Below are 22,499 nucleotides of genomic sequence, written 5' to 3' on the forward strand. Positions count from 1 at the left end.
TTCCTTCCTTTCTCTTTTTTTCTTAATGAGTCTGACAGAGACCTTATCTACTTCAGACCTTATCTAATGGCCAAAGTGTGTGGGGGTAGGGAGGAGCAAGGATAGATGCTAAAACTTAAAAAGCTGTAAGTCTCATCTTTGTAGTTCTCTAGAGACAAGGTACTCCCTAATTTCCCTTCTCCTATTCTCTAATCTTAAGGAATTTTTATGCCTTTCATGTTGTTCGTTAAACTGAATTCTATTGGCAAAAAGGATAAATGAGATAGTATTTACAGAAGAATAGTAAGTTATTTCTTACAGGAGTTTGATAGACTAAGTTGAACCTGCATATTTTTCTAGTTGATTCTCTTCAGTTACTCAGTTTCCAGAACCTGGAATGGGCCTGTATCAGCATTTTTTCACTTAGGCCAGCTGCACTTCTTTCTTTGGAGGGTATAACTGTTGGCCCTGAGAGTTTTAGTCAAGAAAAATGACATCTTCTAAAGTCAAGATGAATGAAAATGAATTGGGAAATTAGTGTATGTACTGAGAGTTGTACAGCCTTTTCCCCCCATAATAGTATACTGGTAGATAAAAGTTTATTATAGAAGTAAAGAAATTGAATAGACATGAATTTCAAAAAGAAATGAAAGTCTGTCTAGAAAGACAGGGTAAAAGAAATTGAATAGACATGAATTTTAAAAAGAAATAAAAGTCTCTCTAGAAAGACAGGATAAAAGTATGATACGCATTTAAAAAAAAACTATTTCCTGTAACTTGCACATGTAATGAAATTTTTTCTAAGGTGATAATGTAAGTCTTTCTTAAATAAAAATCATTTTGGGGGAAACAACTTTTGGGTTATTTATTAACTTTCAGAGCATTTAAACAAATATTCAGTTGCTTCTTCAGTGGACTCCATGCATTCAGACTACTTTGCATACTTGTCAATAAGGATTTTTACTCTCACATAACTGATAACTTCAGTGACAAAGCTGAACACATTCTGAGTAATCCTTGGACTCTAAAAATAAGCTATGGCTGAGATTTAAAGTGGAACAAATGTGCTTAGCAGGCTAAGCAGGTAATGAAGCAGATTGAAAACTTGTGTATGAAAGGAAAGTAGAGATACTGATTATTTCTCAGTATGAATAGTAGAAAAATTATAGACCCTGACAATCATTTTATGTTCCATATTGTGGCATTTTGTTAATTATTCTAAGATGATATGTTGGGCTGGTGGCTTCAAAATAAAAGCTCTGAAATGTCATGTCAATATATTCAGAAATCCATCTACTTTAGGTGTTAAATCTTCAGAGTGAAAAAATTTTAAAGTCTGTATTTAAGTGTTTGCCTTAAAAAAAAACAAAACTATTGGATGATTACTCCCATCCTTTTGACCATGGTATGGGTAAAACTACATCACCACTATTTCTGGTAGCTAAATTCAAAAGTTGGGCCTGCATTACATTGGCTAATGCTAGGAAATAGCTTGTAATATTAGTGAGTTGTTTTGTATTTGTTTAAGGCAGAATTATCAAAACAAACTGAAAAGTGGAAATGTTGCATTAAAATATAATTCATCGTCACTGCAGGGATAGAGTAAGATCTGTCTGCAGTATTATAAGGATCTTCTTTAGGTGAGCTTTCTTTGTAGAGAACTAAACAGAAATCAAAGTGAAACATTAATTTCCATCACACTAATTACTCTGACTTACCTGTTTGAGATCTCATTTTAAGTATGTCCCCGTATGTCTATAAAGCCCTTTAAAAAGATACCTTTAGAAGGAGATGTACAGCCATTCCAGGGAGATTTGGCAGGGATTGGTTTGCATAATAATAACGACCATCTGCACCCGTGGCAGCCCACCAAGAAGTGCAGTTAGCGCCCTCAGCCCAGGCGGACTGTGGGTCTTTGTCTTCAGCAGGTGAACAAAGGAGAAATGGCTTATTTGGTACTTCGTTCACTTCATTTTAAATAGCTACTTTTGTGAGGCCAAAGTAATTGTACGATTTAGGTTTTAACATTTTAAAGCTGTAATTAGGTTTTATTTCCAGTTATTTTTATAGGTCCTGCCTATTATTATACCTGTTCACGTGCAAAGATGGAGGATTTATAAGAACAGTGTTTTCATGAAAGCAGAAAATACTATAATAATGGCTTAATTTCATTGATTGCTTTTTAAAAGATTTCCTTAAATCTTACAGAACAACTGGTACAGAGTCATTATAGGAAAATGGGTGGAATATTCGTCATATATTATCTAGTGCCAATTAGAGGTCTGGAGACTGAAGTATGAGTTCCTTTTTTTAGGTTGTAAATTATATAAAGATTATACAAAATTGATTCATAATTCTAGCAGCTATTTATATAAAGCCATTTTACTTGATTACAACCTGAAAGTTTTATTGTAATGTTTTTGATGCCAAAATTGTGAATGTGCAAAATGTAAAGCTTTCAATTACATTACAATCTAGTAAAACCAGTGAATGAAGACCAATCCAGAATTGATTTACATAGCACTTGTTTGCTGAACACAAAGTCCATCAACCACCATTCAAATCCTTTTAGGACCAGAACTTGAAACTTGAAATAGATGCTATGACCCATTGTGTTTCAGTTAATTAAAACTATTGATTGCATGATAGTCAATCTCTGAACAATAGGCATTGGGTTTTTTTGTTTTGTTTTGTTTTTTGTTTTTTTAAAGATTTTGTTTATTTATTCGACAGAGATAGAGACAGCCAGCGAGAAAGGGAACACAAGCAGGGTGAGTGGGAGAGGAAGAAGCAGGCTCATAGCGGAGGAGCCTGATGTGGGGCTCGATCCCATAACGCCGGGATCACGCCCTGAGCCGAAGGCAGACGCTTAACTGCTGTGCCACCCAGGCGCCCCTGAACAATAGGCATTGTTTTAAATCATTCTAATTTGGGAGGCGGTGGGAGGCCATGTAATCTGTTAGAAAGGACACAGCCTTTAGAATCAGAAAGATGTAGGTTCAAACATGGTTTCTGTCATTTGCTATCTCTGTAATCCCTCTTAGAACCTCACAGTATCTTCTTAATAGTCCCACTACCACCTGATGGTTCACTGATTCCCTGGAAAGATTCCTATAACTCAATCTAAAGTTCTACTCAAGGCTAAGATTTATCCGATCGTAGGACGTAATGCAAGAACAGCAGGAACAGTAAAGCAGAGCTCAGACACAGGCTTACCTGCCTCGTTTATGCCGCAGTTTTGTGTGTTCACGCCTTCCTTTCCACCTACAAACTGCAGAGACATTTGTGATATCTCATTGCTTGGGAAATCCTCTTTTGAGTCTTGGAGTCCAGAGTTTTTGAAGGTGGCTGCTCACACACCTGCCGTGGGAGCAGCCACGGTGAGGACCCCAAACCAGGCACCAAGTACACAGCATGACTCTTCATGTTTGCTTAAACATGCTGACAACGTGTTCGTCATGGCCTGCCACGTCAGGCATGTGGGCTAACATTACTCTGACTTTTGAACATTCCAGTAGTTAGCTAAGACTCCTCACCATGACAGTGGAGTTAATCAGGAACCCAGTGAAACTGACCTGCTGTGTGAAGTCTTTCCTCACATGGAATTGTGAAAGTTACACAAGGTAGAATTGTCCTACAAACCACTTCTATTATGTCTCTCCTATCTGATTACCCTTCTGACTGTCTGCAGTGTCTGCCCCGTTGGAGGGTCTGGGATATACAGAATAAGTCATTGAGAGGTAGCAAGGAAGTATTACAACTCTTTTTAGGTTTATTGTTGACTACATCCTTTGAGTATTACTTCATCTGAGAATATGTGTTTCTTTCATTCTTGCCCCACAGGCCCCTGAGGCTCCGTTAATTTTTTTTCCAATCTATTGTCTCTTTGTTTAAATTGAGTAAATTCTATTGATCTGCCCTCAAGTTCTGGTATTCTGTTTTTTTCATTTTACTATTGAGCCTACTCAGTGAGTTTATTTTTGTTACTTTTTAATATTATAATTTACATTTGTTTCTTTTATATTTCTATTGCTGAGATAATCTATATTTCCATTTGTTTCAAGAGAATTTATGATTGGTATGATTGGTTATGGCTGCTTTAAAATCCTTAACAAAATTACTACATCTGATCCATTGATATGTTGGTGTTAGTTGACTGTTTTTTCTCAATTCAAGTTGTAATTTTCTTATACTGAACCTTATATTGATGATTTTTTATCGTACCCTGGGCATTTCATCTATTTTGTTAGGAGACTCTGAGTCCTGCTTAAATCTTTTATTTTTGCAGGCAGTCATAGCTTAGTTTAACATGCAGATCCTGGCCTATTTTTGTGAACTGTGGTTTCAATGATGGTTTAATTTTCAGAGTCTTTGTGGTGTTATTTTGGTTTGCTGGTTTATCCAATTCCCACTTGATCCTTTAGTGATGTGCTGGAATGGAAAGAGTTTCCATAGGTTGGACTGCCAGATGTTTCCCTGTGGGAGAAGGGAATGTCAGGCACATGAGCTGTTTGGTGCTTTGCTTGTCAGTATTTCCTGCCTGTAAGGAATACAGTGCACTGTCTGGGTTAGGTGCTTGTGGGATTCTCTCTGTCGGCGTCCTCAACTGCCTGTGTCTGGGCAGGATCTAGAAGTCTTAGGTCTATGGGGACAAAGAAGCTTTGCAGGCCAGGCTACTTTCTGTGATGGAATTTTCCTTGAAAGTACAGCATAGCTAGCTTGGTATTTCTTGGTGGGGGTAGAACATACAACACTTGCATAGGAACAGAGAGACTTTCCAGGTTTGGCTGCTTGTTGTACTCAGGTCTGTCTTGCTTGTGCTTCTGAGCCACCCCAGTATTCTTTCACAAGGCAGGGAAGTCTCAGGACCAGAGGAAAAAAGAACATTTCTTTTGGCAACTCACTGTGAGCAGACCTCCGGATCCATCTACCTGCTTGGTGCTGAGTTTACCTGGTATTGGGGAGGACTACCTTTGGATCCAGGAGAAGAATGGGTTTACCTGGACTGCCTTCTATTGCTAGGTTGAGAGTTAAGGCTCCTTCTGTTGTGTAGGTGAGATTTAAGACACCCTGCTGTGTTGTTCCCCCATTCCTGGGATCCCAAAGCAATTCACTTCTCTCACCACCTTTCAAAGTTCTTTCATTGTCCCTCACATTATCTCCACGGTTTATAGTTATATTTAGTGGAAAGGAGAAGGAAGAATTGTATTTACACCAATTTGTCCAATACCCATATCATTTTAATTTCTCTTTTTGACGCTGCTGTATAACGTATATTATATATTGCTATAGTAGAGCGAATGCTCACATTTTAAAAATTAATGGGTTACACAATAAAAAAAGGTTTAGAGACTCCTGGTTATGAGATTAAATGACTACTAGATGGGTTAACATTTAAAATATCATGGTTTGGTCCGAAAGTATATTTTTAGTTTTTTATCCAATACTGTTCCTCTTTAAGATTTCTTTTCTTATATCATAATGATGTATTTACTCTCTAGAAGATTCCCACTTCTTCAGTTTTGCTGCACATATTTTTTCATCTTAGTGTATCCGAATTATTTTCATGGTCAAGGTTATCTCAAATTCTACCTCTTTTGTGAAGCTTTTTGTGACTTCTCTAGCAAAATATGGCTTCTTTTTTCTGAGCCTTTATCATCTGCTATATTTCTCATATGGCATTTTAAATAACATTTTTAACAGTGTACTCTAAAAGTTTATCTCTATTTCATTTTTTTTGAAATGTGCTTTCCTAGAGAAGCAATGCTAGCAGTGATTATCAGTAATGTATCAATGTATGGATCTTTACCACCATTTAAAAGAGTCTCATGAAATATACACATATGCTTTGGGAATTGTATTCCAGGACTATATTCCTCCCCAGGCTTGCATCTTTTCCCGTCCAGTATAGTTGTAACATTGAGTCCTGTAGAAATGGTGGCTTGGGAGGGGTGGCACAGTCGGTTAGCATCGGACTCTTGATTTCGGCTCAGGTCATGATTTTAAAATCAAGCCCCACATTGGGCTCTGCACTGGGTTTGGAGCCTGCTGAAGATTCTCTCCCTCCCTCCCCACCACCTTTTTCTTTCTCTCTCCCTCTCTAACAAAGGTGGTGGGGGAGTGGCTTGGAACCCAAGGCAGAGACTGCTGCATGGTAGACTGGGAGAAAATTTGTGGGGAGTGAACCAGAAAAAACAAACCGTTTAGTCTGAGGAGAGTCTGGAGAGAAGAAGGCTGGTATTGGTAGATGATGACAATCCGCAACCATAGGTCATAGAAACATGGGTTTAGAACAGAAACCTCTATGCTCCACTCAGGTACAGACACACATACCCCACTGTGTCTCGTATTTCCACGTAAAACAACTTTAATTTAATTTAACCTCTTTTTTTTTTTTTTTCCGTTTGAAGAACACTGTGAAGTGGCATAGGGTTTTCTTCCCCCACGAACACGACATATGACTGCTGACCACCTAAAGCAAGAGCTTTATGGTTTGGTTTATTTAGTAGCTGGTCGAAAGCTAAGGCAAAGTTATTTTGGGAAATTTGGGAAACCTTTCTACCTGTTCTGTGAAGCCATCTTTAACCATCTTCTTTATATGGACCACACATACCTCAGTGTTCAAGCTCCATACTTTTTATACTTTTCTCTCAGACTCTACTTTCAGTATGCTCATATTAAAGTCCTTGAGAATAAGGACTATATTTAGTTTATCTTTGAATTTCTAGCATAACTCAGTGTATGTATGTATACAATAGGATATATTTGGGGCTAGGCTCTGAGCGGTCTCTCAGCTTTCATTCTTTACCCAGCATACTATATCACTGTTTTGGCTTTCTTTCAGTAAGTTGGCATAGCATGGTATGTTCCAGACTGTTTAGTGTCTGTCTTCCTGTTATATTACACAGTGCTACAAGTGAGTCCTGGAACAAATCTTTCCGAATAGTCTCTTGGAGTAGAGTGAGCTCATTTTGTATACACTGTGAGCTAGACCAGACCTCTTGACTGCTCTGCTCTCTTCAGGAGTCATGCTTTCTTCCAAAAGAGTGTATTTACATTTCATTGTCTTATTTCTATGGTAGTGGCAGACCAGCTTTGAATAGTGTCTCAGGTGTGTGCTTCTAGTTTTCACTCTTGAGGGCACCATTTGTTTGCAGGCCCTTTCAGGAAAGGAAAAGAAAACAAGATGAATCTCAAGTCAGTTAATTTTTGCAATTCTGGGGCTAGAATGGATGAAGTTTGAAGCTCTAATGAATCTACTAAATACACTTCCAAGTTTACATTATACCAATATAAACTGAGTTAAATATACTTTGTCTATGATAATATTAAGTGCAGTATGTTCCATTGTATGAAAGATTGATATGTAAACATTCACTCTAATATAAGGAATGGATTTGGAAATTACCTGAGGACTTGGTTATGAATTCTAACCTCATTGTATTTCAGAAAATTCTTTCCCTGTAATTCACCTTGTGAAACTTTTTAATAAATGGTGCCTCTTTACATTTCAGCATCTCCTTCTACCTTTTATCCATATTCACTAGTTAATTTTTGAAAGCCAATAGATTTTCTGAGAAATAAGAAACAAGGTTTGATTAAGGCTTGACTTAGCAAGTATAATTTTAGCGGTATTCTGCTGTAGGACATGTGCAAAGATTGGATTAACTGTTAAGGGGCTTCCTAATATTTTTGCTTTATTTAAACTTTTATTCTTTTTTTCACTCTGAAATTTTAGTGTCAAACATGAAAAATAATCCTGGCTAGTTGACTTCATTTCTTATAACTGATTTTGAGTAAAAACTACTGATATCTTCTTAGCACTTTTCCTAAAAGTGTGATGTATAAATATTTTTCACATTCACAGAAAATTTGACTTTTCATATACTTGAAGTTATTGTAAAATTACATCATACCTAAGGAAATAGAATTAGTGAGAATATTAGGCAACTTTCAAGTGTCTTGAGTATTTAAACAATTCAGTGTTTAAAAAGTATTATCCTTGAAAGATTTTTGAGATATTGAAATACTTTTCTAACAACATTTGTCATTGTAATTTTTACCTCATATATGGTAAGTCTTAAATCATCTATTTAGAAGTAGATAACAGGTACATGCTGATGGATTTTTTGGGGGAAAAAATTTTTGTTAGTAGTATTAAGCTTAAAAGAATATGGGTACTATGGATGTTACTGGTAGAGCACATTGAGGTATTTGGTTCTTCCCAGAGAGAAAATATCTCCTTTCCTAATAATGAGGGTGAATTCCAGATGGATATTATGTCATCTTAAACTAGGTATAGTGGATGCACAGGTATATATTCCAGAATCGTAGGTTCTGGATGAGGTCAGTACAAATAATACTCACACAAATAGTAACCAACATAAGATAGAAAACGCAAATGTAGACTAAACATTCTGTAAACTAAATTTGTTAAGCTTACCTGAGTCATCTAATTAGTTTAGCTTACCTAGCTGTAAATTAGAATTGCTTAAGACTTTTTCTTTCACCCGTGGATCATTTAAAAGTGTGCTGTTTAATTTCCAAGTATTTGGAAATGTTCTGTTAACTTTGTTACTTATTTCTGTTAAATTTTCTTGTTAGGGAATGTAACTTGTATGACCTCCTTTATTTTACATTTGTTAAGGTTTGTTCCATGACCCAGGTTTATGATATGATTTAGTTTGGTGTATTTTCTTTATGCATTTGCAAAGAGGGTTTTATTCTGTTGAGCGGACTTTTATTATAAATGTCAATTTGATCCACTTGGTTGATGGTATTATTCAGTTATACTATGTTCTTGCTGTTTTTCTCTCTACTATCTATTACTGAGAGAGGAGTTGTGAAATCTCCAACTATAATTGTGAGATTGTTCTTGTAATTCTCTCCATGTTTCCTTCATTTTGAAGTATTGGTGGTTGAAGCATAGACATTTAGGATAATGACGTTATCTTGGTGAATTGACATTTTATTATTATGTGATTTTTCTATTTCCATGGTAATTTTCTCAGCTCTATATTTACTTTTCTGACATTACTAGGTGTTCTGGCTTTCTTACAGTTTAGGTTTGCATTTTATATCTATTTCTATCCTTTTGAGATACCTGCATCATTAAAGTTATAGTGAGTTTCTTAAGATAGCGTAGTTGACTCCTTTTTAAGATTCTTTTTAAAAATTTGTCTTTTTAATGATATATTAAAATAATTTATGTCTAGTGTAATTATTGATATGTTTGGATTTAGGACTACCATTTTATATTTTGTTCTGATTTTTGTTTCTCTTTTTCCCCTTTCTTACATTCTTTTGAGTTATTTGAACACTTTTTACTATGCCATTACATTTTTTTTCTCTTGTATTTTTGATTATGTAGCTTTGTGTGTTGTTTGTTTGTTTTTTTAATGGTTGCACTTGGAACTATCAAAAACATTCAACTTTTCACAGCTTACAAAAAATCAGTACCCTAACTCTTCAAGTGGGATGCAGAAACTTTATACAGTACGGATCTGTATACCTTTCCCTCCTTGTTGTACTTTTCATATGTGTTGCATCTAAGTCCATTGAAAAACTCATCAGAAAATTTTATACCTCTCCTTTCTATTTGTCGAGCATATTTTAAAGAATGCAAGAGAAGAAGAGTCTATTATATTTACTCAAGTTTTCACTATTTTTGTTTTTCTTCCTTTATTCCTTTTGGTAGAGAACTTCCTTTAGTGTGTGTGTGTGTGTGTGTGTGCGCTTGTTTTTTGATTTTTTAGCCTATTTGGTGCTGCTTTCAAAATCAGCATATGCTAAAGGTGCCCAAAAGGTCTTGACTTTTGAGTCCTTTCTTCACCTAAATTTAACTTCTCTTAACCTAACTTGACTTTTGGTCTTAACCTAAATTTAGCCTCTCAGCTCTTACATTTTCACTAGCTTTTCAGGCCTCTTGAACAAAAGTTTGGGACTTTTTTGCTTTTGTTCTTAAATTTTTTTTTTTTTTTTTTGTTCTTAAATTTTATCCAGGTTTTCAGTGGTTTGCAGGGGGAGAGTTGGTGTGATCCTCCTGTTCCACCATTGTTTGAAATGAAGAAGTTGTCAACAAGTCAGTTTTGCAACTTTAAAATAATAGCTCTCCTGCCTGCCAGACTGCATTCTTTTGATAGTATACTTTTGATAGTGTATGTGGAGTGGAAATTAAATCCGGAAGTGCTACTCAATGAAAAGTAGCATTTTTGTAATACTTGCTTTTTTACATTTCTCATTTTAAAAAATCAGCCTTATGGAAACAGTTTACATGTAGCAAAATGCACAGGTTTTAAATGTATAGTTCAATGAAATATCAATAAACTGAATATTTCCCTAAACCCCCCAAAATTACTTCTCCCTGCCTCAGGCAACCACTGCTCTGATTTGTAGCATTATAGATACGTTGTCCATTTCTAGCAATTTATATAGAGGAACTCCTTATGTCTACATGTATGTAAAGTATATTTGTCCTTAGTAGCTTGGCGAAGTGTTGTGCAGATGCTCTGTTTCATGTATTTGGAATCAATTCCTATTTATTACTGAATAATAATTAATTCCCTGACTACACCAAAATCTGTTTATCAATTCTCGTCTTGATGTGTATGTTCAGCTTCATAAGACGCTGCCAAATTGCCGTCCAAGTGGCCATACCATTTTTATGTCCTTACCCAACAGTGTATGCGTTTTCCAGTTGCTCCACACCCTCACAATCTCCTGATATTGTTAATCTTTTTAATTTTCATATTCTAGTGGGTGCGAATTGGCATCTTACTATGGTTTATAGTTGTATGTCACCGACTAATAGTATCAAACATCTTTTGATGTACTTACTGTTGGTCCATGTTCTTTTGAATTTTTTATCCAATTTATTTTTTGAAGTTTTAATTTAAATTCCATTTAACATAGAGTGTAATATTAGTTGCAGGTGTACAACTTAGTGATATAGCACTTCCATACATCACTCAGTGCTGATCACAAGTGCACTCCTTAATCCCCATCACCTATTTCACCCATCCCGCTACCCTCCTCCCCTCTGGTAACCATCAGTTTGTTCTCTATAGTAAAGAGTCTGTTACTTGGTTTGCCTCTTAATTTTTCCCTTGGCATGTTTGTTTTGTTTCTTAAATTCCACATATGAGTGCAATCATATGCTATTTGTCTTTCTCTGACTTATTTTGCTTAACATGATACTCTCTAACTCCATGCATGTTGTTGCAAATGGCAACAACAAATGACAAGGTGTTCATTCTTTTTTATGGCTGAATAATATTCGTGTGTGTGTGTGTGTGTGTGTCTGAGATATATCACATAAACATTTATTCATATATCATATCTAGCTAGCTAGCTATCTTCTTTATCCATTTATCAGCCCATAGACACTTAGGCTGTTTACATAATTTGGCTATTGTAGATTTTTACCCAATTTATTAAAATTGGGTTGTTTCTCAACTTTTTACTGAGGTATGAATCCTCTGTGTTCTACACACAAATTATTTGTTAGATAGATGTAATGCAAAAATGTTTTCCCAGATGTAGTTTGCTGTTTAATTTTTCAAATGTTGGCCTTTGGAAGAACAAATGTTTATAATTTTGATGAATTCCAATTGTGTGGTTTTTTTTTTTTTATAGTTAATGCTTTTTGTGTCCTAAGGAATCTTTGCTTACTTTCTTGGTCATGAAGCTATTCTCCTGTTTTCTTCCAGGTCCTTTATAGCTCTAACTTTATATTTAGATTGAAAGACTATACATGTAAATTGTTGCTGAAAAAAGTCAATGTTGTTCTCTTTGTTGACCTAGCAGAGGGTGATGATTGTGTTTGTCATAAGATGTTCTAGAATATAAAATGCTTCTAATGGCTGTCCAGAATATTTATAAACTAAAGTTAGGGTGGATTTTTACTTCAAGATATGTGATTATTTGTTATAACTCATTATATAGATCATATTAGATTTCAGTCTGTATAATGGGGAATACTATACTTTAACATTTAATTTAAAAAAACAAAAAACAAAAACAAGTCCTGAAGAAAACATATCACTTCCCTTTTCTTTTCTTCTTTTTTTTAATTATATTATGTTAGTCACCATACAGTACATCCCCAGTTTCCGATGTAAAGTTCGATGATTCATTAGTTGCGTATAACACCCAGTGCACCATGCAATACGTGCCCTCCTTACTACCCATCACCAGTCTATCCCATTCCCCCACCCCCCTCCCCTCTGAAGTCCTCAGTTTGTTTCTCAGAGTCCATAGTCTCTCATGCTTCATTCCCCCTTCTGATTACCCCCCTTTCTTTATCCCTTTCTTCCCCTACCGATCTTCCTAGTTCTTATGTTCCACAGATGAGAGAAATCATATGATAATTGTCTTTCTCTGCTTGACTTATTTCACTTAGCATAATCTCCTCCAGTGCCGTCCATGTTGCAGCAAATGTTGAGAACTCGTTCTTTCTGATAGCTGAGTAATATTCCATTGTATATATGGACCACACCTTCTTAATCCAGTCATCTGTTGAAGGGCATCTCGGCTCCTTCCACGATTTAGCTATTGTGGACAATGCTGCTATGAACATTGGGGTGCATATGGCCTTTCTCTTCACTACGTCTGTATCTTTGGGGTAAATACCCAGTAGTGCAATGGGTGGGTCATAGGGTAGCTCAATTTTTAACTTTTTAAGGGATCTCCACACTGTTTTCCAGAGTGGCTGTACCAACTTGCATTCCCACCAACAATGTAGGAGGGATCCCCTTTCTCCACATCCTCTCCAACATTTGTTTTTTCTTGCCTTGTTAATTTTTGCCATTCTAACTGGCGTAAGGTGGTATCTTAGTGTGGTTTTGATTTGAATTTCCCTAATGACTAATGATTTTGAACATTTTTTCATGTGTCTGTTAGCCATTTGTATGTCTTCATTGGAAAAGTGTCTGTTCATATCTTCTGCGATTTTTTGATTTATTTGTTTCTCATGTATTGAGTTTGAGAAGTTCTTTGTAGATTTTGGATACCAGTCTTTTATCTGTAGTGTCATCTACAAATATATTCTCCCATTCCGTGGGCTGCCTCTTAGTTTTTTTTGACTGTTTCCTTGGCTGTGCAGAAGCTTTTTATCTTGATGAAGTCCCACAAGTTCATTTTATCTTTTGTTTCTCTTGCCTTTGGAGATGTGTCATGAAAAAAGTGGCTGTGGCCGATGTCATAGAGGTTGTTGCCTATGTTCTCCTCTAGGATTCTGATGGATTCCTGTCTCACATCGAGGTCTCTCATCCATTTGGAGTTTATCTTTGTGTATGGTGTGAGAGAGTGGTCAAGTTTCATTCTTTTGCATGTAGCTGTCCAATTTTCCCAGCACCATTTATTGAAGAGACTGTCTTTTTTCCACTGGATGTTTTTTCCTGCTTTATCAAAGATTAGTTGCCCAAAGAGCCGAGGGTCCATTTCTGCGTTCTCTATTCTGTTCCATTGGTCTATGTGTCTGTTTTTGTGCCAGTACCATGATGTCTTTGTGATCACAGCTTTGTAGTACAGCTCGAAATCCGGCATTGTGATGCCCCCAGCATTGTTTTTCCTTTTCAACAGTTCCTTGGCAATTCGGGGCCTTTACTGGTTCCACACAAATTTAAGGACTATTTGTTCCAGTTCTTTGAAAAATGTCATTGGTATTTTGATCAGGATAGCATTGAAAGTGTAGATTGCTCTGGGTAGCATGGACATTTTAACTCTGCTAATTCTTCCGATCCATGAGCATGGAATATTTTTCCATCTTTTTGTGTCTTCCTCAGTGTCTTTCAAGAGTGATTTATAGTTTCTAGAATATAGATCCTTTACGTCTCTGGTAAAGTTAATTCCAAGATAACGTATGGTTTTTGGTGCTATTGTAAATGGGATGGATTCCCTAATTTCTTTTTCTTCAGTCTCATTATTCGTGTATAGAAATGCAACTGATTTCTGAGCATTGATTTTGTATCTGCCACATTACTGAATTGCTCTATAACTTCTAATAGTTTGGGCGTGGATTCTTTTGGGTTTTCCATATAGAGTATCATGTCATCTGCGAAGAGAGACATTTTGACTTCTTCTTTGCTGATTTGGATACCTTTATCCCTTTTTGTTGTCTGATTGCTGTTGCAAGGACTTCTAGTACTATGTTGAATAATAGTGGCGAGAGTGGGGATACATCCCCGCCTCGGGGATGCCGATAATTCTGATATTGGAACGTTTCATTGAGTCAGTAAGCTCCCCTAACCTACATTCCTGTGCATGGATTTTTTTGAGTCCAGATTCTATTTTAGCTTTTTCTTCTACTAACCCATCCTCCAATTCGCCGATTTGTTCTTCTGCGACATTCACCCTGGCCGTCAGAGCGTCTGGTTTTGACTGCATTTGGCTCATAGAATTTTTAATTTCTGCCAGATTCTCTCTCATTTCCACCCTTAGAGATTCTATATTCTCATTAACATTTTCGTTAATACTTTTTTCAAGTCTACACATCATCTTGACCATTGTTACTCTGAATTCCATTTCTGATAATTTTGGTTATATCCATATCCATTAGTTCTGTGGCAGAGGCCACAGACTCACTGTCTTTTCTTTGCTGAGGGGGACTTCTCCTTCTCATCATTCTGATGAGGAGAGGTTGTGGGGTTGTCCAAAGCCTAAATTATTGGCCGGTACCCAGGCCGTGTGCCCTTGTTTTATAGGGATCTTAGGGATGTGGACTTCCTCTTTTTTTTTTTTTTTTTAAGATTTTATTTATTTATGTGACAGAGAGACAGCCAGCGAGAGAGGGAGCACATGCAGGGGAGTGGGAGAGGAAGAAGCAGGCTCCCAGCGGAGGATCCTGATGAGGGCCTCGATTCCAGAACGCCGGGATCACACCCTGAGCCAAAGACAGACGCTTAAGGACTGCGCCACCCAGGCGCCCCGGGATGTGGGCTTTTTGATTTTTCAGCCTGCCTTCTCGGGCAGAGGCCTGCCACGCCGATACTCAGGCTACCCTGTTTGGGTAGAGGCTCTGTGTCCCCTGCGAGGGGGGATGGGCATGGGCACGCTGTGAGCCGGTATTTCCAGGCTTTTGTTCTCTGGCGGCTTTCCCAGGCGGTTTGCTGTGCCTCTTCTGAGAGTCAGAATAGCAGTGGCCGAATCTCAGCCTCTGTCTCAGAACAGAGGGATTGCGGCCCGTTCTCCACTGATGTTCTGGCCACTTTAACTCTGTTACTGTTGGTGCTGCTCAACCCTGCAGCGTCCCGGGATGTGCGCCCCACACCCGGCGTCCCAGCCCTCACTTCCAGGGTCGTCGCGTCTCTGTCCTTAGTGTTTCTAACACCGCCAGCCGCCCCCCGCGCGCTCCCGGAGCTCCTGGTCTCAGTGTGGTTCCAGTGAGCACACCGGTGTTCCGGAGGTCCGTGAGAAGTCTGGTGGCGCGCGTTCTCGGCTCACAGTCTCAGTCCGCTCTCTCGCGGGTGCCGTCCGTGAGTCCGCCCGCTCCCCCGTGCAGGTGGCTGCCGCTTCCCGGCGTGTGAACATGGCGGCTCCCTCCCCCTTCCGTTTATCTTCCGATATCTGTGCGCGGTTTCACGGCTCCCCGCTTCGTACCTCAATACTCAGCGCTGGAGATGTTCATTTGTAGAGATCCAGATGTATTTTCCTGTGTCTCAGGCTGATTCCGTGGATGTTCAGGCTGGTCTGGTACCTATCCAGCTGGACTGGGGACCGGCTGAAAAAGGGGTCCCCTACTCCTCCGCCATCTTAACTCCTTCTCTCAGGACTTCCCTTTTCTGATCTCTCTTCCTTCATGCCCCTGTTTTTCCTTCCCTCCTTTTCTTCATTTCTTCCTCTCTCTCCTTCTTTCTTGCTTCATTACTTGTTCTTTTTTCTTAAAAAAAAAAAAAATTATGTGCCTTTTTAACCTTACAGTATTGTGTAGTTTCCTAACCATGGTTTTTAGATGATAAAATATTTCCTGTGTGGTAATTAGTTCTTGAGATCAGTTAATAGGATGCTCTTTTGTAATGGCATGTTTGCATTACTAATCTTGTGTACCGCAGTGATATTGTAATTGATACTTGTGGCTTTATTATACTACAAGAAGGTACTTGGGAAAGATGAGGAACTATGTGTAGTGAGTGTCATAGACAGCTATAACTCATGGCCAGTTTACATGTGGAAAAATTAGTTCTTAGTAATGTTATCTTAGATGCTCAAGTGGGAATTGGACACTTTGCATTGTACAATGATATTCCCTCATGTACTTAGGACACAACTGTTGTGAAATGACAAATTAAAGTAAGCCAAACTTTATGGTGGGAGGAAAGGGCATGCTGTGTTCTAGTTAAAAGGGTACTGTCATTTTGATGGCTGAGATTTCTGATAGAAGTTAGCAGTAATGAAGATTTTAAAATCCTCTTGTTTAGTAACATTTCTTAAATCTGTTTCATAACCTCTTGAAGTTACAACTTGTGAGAGTGCTGCTGATTTAATGGCCTGAATTAAATACTCCTTAGTTCTCTTGGCTACTGCCTCAAATGGATCTTACAGGAAATGCACTTTTGCTTGGGCTAAAAAGGTTGTTCTTTTTCTTTGCCCTAGGATAAGAAATGGGTTCTCAATCATGAAGATGTCACTTTGGGAGAATTACTGGGCAAGGTACGTAGTCAGCTGAACTAAATAACCAGAAGTCTTTACAGTGACTGTGCACTCTACGTGTTTCTTCGTTTTCTCCAGAGCTTTTCTTATGTTCCAGCACACGCCAAGGCACATTCCCACATGAACCCAGGAGAACACAATACCACATCTGCTACAAATACTGCAGTGTTCAGTGAAACAGATGGGTGAAAATCTGTGAAAAGTTTAAGGGTGATTCTTGGGTTTTTAAAATAGTATATGTCTGTTTTCCCTGAAAAGACTTAAACCATAATGAATTTATTACACTGTGGTAAAACCAAAACTAGTGATCGGAAATGGGAACGAGACTGGGGGGTGTGATAGAAGTTTAAACACGTAATAGTCTTATTCCGTTTGTTTCTGGTTATACAGGATAGCTCAGAAAAAGTGGCATACTTCTCTCTGAGATTTCAGGATTGTGTATAGAATCACAGTATGTAACAGCACTGGATGCATTATTTCGGTCTAACAACTATGTGAATAACACAGGTTTCAATATAAAGATTCGTTTTATAGGTAGATCTGGTAGTGGTCAGAGAAGGCAGCTTTTATATGATGAAAAGTCCCTTTTCTTCCAGTCTAGTTTGAAGTTTATCCCAACTCATAGGCCATATGAATGTATATTATGTTTAATAATAATGGTAGACATTTGATCATTACTCAAATGGACTATTTGTAAATTTATCAATTGCTGATTTATGATTGAGTCCCATTGGGTGAGTATTAATGTCTCCGTCAATGACTTCATTGATGTTTCTGTTTGAAAGTTTGGATTGAGTATAGGTTTATAGTGCAATGTGAAAAATAGTATAAAATTCAGATATTGAGAGAAAACTATCACTCATATATTTTGAGTGATCAGTGTCAACTTGATGGATTGACAATTTTTCCTTACCTTTTTAATTTTTTTTTTAGCTCTGATGTATGTTGAGAAAGTAAATCCCCGTTGAAATAATCCACTTTGTAGGATCCTCATTATTCTAAAATATCCTTTCCAAATGGAAGCATTAAATTGCTATTGGAAAGCAGTTTGTATTGACTGCTAATACTTAGTAAGTAAATTCTAAAGAATCTCAAGCTAAGGGCAGTAGCTTATGTATTTATTTCATTTGTGTTGTGCTCATCATTCTTAGGGAAGTTTTCCTTTGTTCTATTTCTTTAGGTCAGTAACTCAGTAGGAGTAATTGGGCCAAAAATTATTACAAATAAATTAAATTTCCATGAAAATACTACTAAAAAATTATAAAATAAGCCACTTACTGAAATAGAATGTGTTGAGAAAGACTGCTTTTTTAGTACCAAGAAAAAATATTTTCAGTTAAAGAGAAATATTTCAGTAATTTTTTATGTTTAGTTTAATATGTAAGATACAGTACATTAGGAGGGATTTTAATCTTTAGATCCTTACTAGAGCTATTTCAAAGAAAAATATTTTCTCAATGACAAGGCCATAGCATGAGGGCATTTTAAATAAATTTAATCATGTTTAATAAGACTGCAACTTTAGAGACACTGTATAGCTTAATTTCAGCTAGTATTTTTGAGTATAAACTGATTTGTGATTTAATCTTTTCACTACCCATTCTTAATAAATATTGACAGTATACTCCTTGAGAGTGAATGAGGAAAAAAGAATTAGTCATAGTTTCTATACTGACAGACTTTGAATTGAGCAGTAATAGAAGATTGAGATAGGAACATTTTTATTCAGCAATGTACAGTTAGACTGTACTTGATATGTAGTTGGTATTCAAGAAATACTTCATTCACTCCTGCAATATTTATGGACGGTCTCCTTTGTGCCAGGCTCTCTTCTAGACACTCGGGATACATCAGCCAACAAAGGAGACAAAAACCTTTGCCCTTATGGAGCTTATATTCTATCTAGCAGGGGAAGATGGATAAATAACAAACAATAAATAGCTAAATTTTTTAATATTGGAGGACACTAAGTCCTGTGAAAAATATAAGGAGATTGGGAATGCTGTTGGCCAGGGTAGCAATTTTTAATAGGGATATCTGGGTATGCTTTATTAAAATTTTTTACTTTTGTATAAAAACTTGGAGGGATTTTAGCCATGAGGACATCTGAGAAAAAGGGTTCTGGGATAAGGGAGTAACCAATGTTAAGTTTCTTTGAAGAGCAAGACAGACAATTTGGCTGTAACTGAGTTCAATAAGCAGAGAAGAATGTGATAGGACAGGAAGTGAGTGAGGCGGTGAGGGTATAAATCATGTAGAACCTTACAGGCCATTATAATTGCTTTGGCTCTGATTATGTATGAAAAGATGAGCTGGCGGATGACTGCGTGGAGGGGTGGCATGATCTTACTTACTAAAAAGATCACTGTGGCTATTGTGTTGAGTATAGGCCGACAAGTTGGAAGGTTAGGAGGCAGTTGCCCTTACCTAACTACTAGATGATGGTTCCTAGATCAGTTTGTAGCAGGGGAGGTGGTGGAAACTTGTGAGTTCTGGTTATGCTTTAAAGTTGAACCAACTGAGGGGCACCTGGGTGGCACAGTGGTTAAGCGTCTGCCTTCAGCTCAGGGCATGATCCCAGCGTTATGGGATCGAGCCCCACATCAGGCTCCTCTGCTATGAGCCTGCTTCTTCCTCTCCCACTCCCCCTGCTTGTGTTCCCTCTCTCGCTGGCTGTCTCTATCTCTGTCAAATAAATAAATAAAATCTTTAAAAAAATAAATAAATAAAGTTGAACCAACTGAGTATCCTGATGGAGTTCATGTGGAGCACAAGAGAAGGGGAAGTCAGTGTAGGTGCAGCAAGTTTGGGGGGAATAAAATTAGGAGTTAGGTTTTGGGTGTATTAAGTTTTGTCTGTTTGACTGTCAAATGGAGAGATTTGGGAAGACACCTGGCTCTCAAGTCTGGAGTTGAAAAAAGAGGTCTGGATCAAAAGTACAAATTTGTAGTTGTAGCATGTATATTTGGTAGTTATATATAGATGTTATTTAAGATTTTTAATTGGAATATATTTGATATATAACATGTACATTTAAGGTACATAATTACATTAAATTGATACAATTTTATATAGTAACATGATAGTCATTGTAGTGGTAGTTAACGTCTTTAGCACATTATGTAATTCTTTCTTTTTTGTGGTTGAAAAATTGTGGCCTCTTAGCAAGTTTGATTATAATCTAATGTTATTTATATTCACTCTCTTGTGCATTAGATTTCTAGTGCTTACTTCTCAAAAGTTTAGTTTATACCCTTAGACAATATCAGTCCTATCTGCCCCCCTTCTCCATCCTCTATAACCTCCATTTACACTCTGTTTTTATTAATTTGGCTTTTTAGGATTTCATAAATGTGATAGTATATATAGTATTTGTCTTTCTCTGACTTATCATAATGTGTTCAAGTTTTATCTGTGTTACTGCAAATGGCAGGATGTCCTGTTTTTTCATGGTTGAATAACATTACCTTGGATATATATACCACATATAGATGGCATATTTTAAATTTATTTATTCATTTGAGACAGAAAGAGAGAAAATCATCAGGGGAGAGACGCAGAGGGAGAGGGAGAAGCAGACTCTTCACTGAGCCCAGAGCCCGAGCCCGATAAGAGGCTCAATCCCAGGGCCCTGAGATCATGACCTGAGCTAAAGGCAGATGCTTAACCTTCTAAGCCACTGAGGTGCCCCTGTAGATGGCATTTAAAGCCATAAGACCAGATGAGTTCAGTATTGGAGTGGGTCTCTATCAACGGAGAGAATAGATACTGAACCCTGGTTACTATAATTATAGGCTTCAGACAAGAGAAGCAATCATCAAAAGAGGCTGAGAAAGAGAAATCAATTACACAGGTAAAAAACCAGAAGATAAGATGTCTTGGAAGCCAAGAGACAAGAGTATATCAAGGAAAGAAGAATGATCATTGGTTTTAGATGCTGCTGATAGGTTAAATGAGATGATGACTGGGAATTTGCCATTGAATTTAGTAATGAGATGGCCACTGGTGACTTGGCTGAGCAGTTTCCTGGGAGTGCTTCAGCAGAAAGCCAGATTGGAATAGATGAAGAGAGAATGGGAGGAGAGGAATTAGAGATACCAAGGATGAAACTCTTTGAAGCTTTGTTGCAAAAGGAAGCAGAGGTATGTGGTGGTAGTTTCAAGAGAATGAATTGTGTTGCTGTTTACCCTGAGAGACACAACAGCATGGTGGTTTGCAGTTGGGAATAATATAGTGAAAAACAGACTATTTTAGAGGGAGAGATGAGAATTGCCGGAGCAACATTAAGGGCCCTCTAGAGGGTTGTGCCCATGAATTTAAAGTGAAACCAGTCAATGAGGTTGTGGATTTTCTCTAGCCACATTTAGCTGCATAGGTGCAGAGTAGGCAGACTGTTGAGTTTAATCAGGATTGTAGATTTGACAAGGGAGTTTTATAGATGAGGACGAGCAGTGAAGTTGAGAATGTATGGTAAGCAGTTATAATTGCTGACTATAGAATTTAAACTGGATAAGCAAGGAAGAAAAGACATTAAGGGGGTGTTGGACAACAAAAAGTGGTAAGATCTAAAGATTTGGAAGTTCCCATATGGTCAGAGGATTTTTGGAGTCTGGATACTAGAAGAAGTAAGCTACAAATGTAGAAGCCAGCCAGAAGATGAGATGAATAAAATAGGTATTACAGGGGAGTTACATTACTGACAGTGGCAAAGTTGTTTTGTTTTGTTTTTATTTAGAGAGGGGGGAAGGGGCAGAGGGGGAGAGAGAGAGAATCTTAAGCAGGCTTCATGTCCAGCACGGAGACCGACATGGGGATTCATCTCAAAAGATCAAGATCATGACCTGAGCTGAAATCAAGAGTCAGACAGTTAACTGAGCCACCCAGGTGCCCTGGCAGTGGCAAAGTTTAAGGTATGATCCTATAAAATAGGTTGGAGTACAAGATTACTGGAAGAATGATGTTCAAGGAACTGAAGGTTTGAAGTGTTGGGAGGTACTTTAAGTGTCTACTGAAATTGACAGGAATTAAGACAGGAGTAACACTGGGTACTGTGTTCCAGGAGTTCAAATTGTTAATAAACAAAGGAAAATATTTTCAAATTCAGTAGCTGGTAGCTACAGTAAGGGGCAGTGGATATATAATCGAATGACAAAGTTTCAGAGCTTATTTTGGGGGAATGCAGGAGGGAAAATGGTTTGAAAGCAGTGACAGGGAGCTAGTTGAATACTCTATATCATCTCCAGGTCAGTGGGGGAAGGGAACATGTTGGGGGAAATCATCACTTAAGTTCAGAAGGCAAAAGAAGCTCAGCTACCATTTGAATGCTCAGGTGAGAGCCAAGTTTGTTAGAACAAAAAGGCGAAGAGAATCACTAAAGAATACATTGAAGATAAAAATGTTGATGGTGGTGGACCATGAATTTCAGAATGAATGAATTCCAAAATAGAACTACCCTACAATCCAGCAATTGCACTACTAGGTATTTACCCAAAGAATACAAAAATACTAATTGAACGAGGTACATGTACCCCAATGTTTATAGCAGCATTATTTACAATAGCCAAGCTATGGAAGCCACCCAAGTGTCCATTGATTGATGAATGAATAAAGATGTGATATATATATACACACACACACACACACACACACACACATACATACACACAGTGGAATATGATTTAGCCATAAAAAAGAATGAAATCTTGCCATTTGCAACAACATGGCTGGATCCCGAGGGTATAATGCTAAGCAAGTCAGAGAAAGATAAATACCATATGATTTCACTCATGTGTGGAATTTAAGAAACCAAATGAACAAAGAAAAAAGAAAAGGCAAACCAAAAAAACAGATTCTTAACTGTAAAGAACAAATAA

The 22,499-nt window shown here is 37.5% G+C and overlaps 1 protein-coding gene across 9 annotated transcripts in view; it reads left to right on the forward strand.

Annotated features, from left to right (window-relative positions):
• FER (FER tyrosine kinase) overlaps positions 1-22,499 on the forward strand; it is a 432,712-nt gene that overhangs the window by 253,666 nt on the left and 156,547 nt on the right. For all 9 annotated transcript variants that reach the window (XM_026498484.4, XM_026498483.4, XM_026498481.4 and 6 more), the window contains one exon: positions 16,570-16,626. In XM_026498484.4, coding sequence (XP_026354269.1) covers positions 16,570-16,626 — 57 coding nt within the window. The remainder of the gene's footprint in view (positions 1-16,569; positions 16,627-22,499) is intronic.

The sequence above is a fragment of the Ursus arctos genome, unplaced genomic scaffold, assembly GCF_023065955.2.
Source record: "Ursus arctos isolate Adak ecotype North America unplaced genomic scaffold, UrsArc2.0 scaffold_5, whole genome shotgun sequence".
Taxonomy (NCBI): Eukaryota; Metazoa; Chordata; class Mammalia; order Carnivora; family Ursidae; genus Ursus; species Ursus arctos.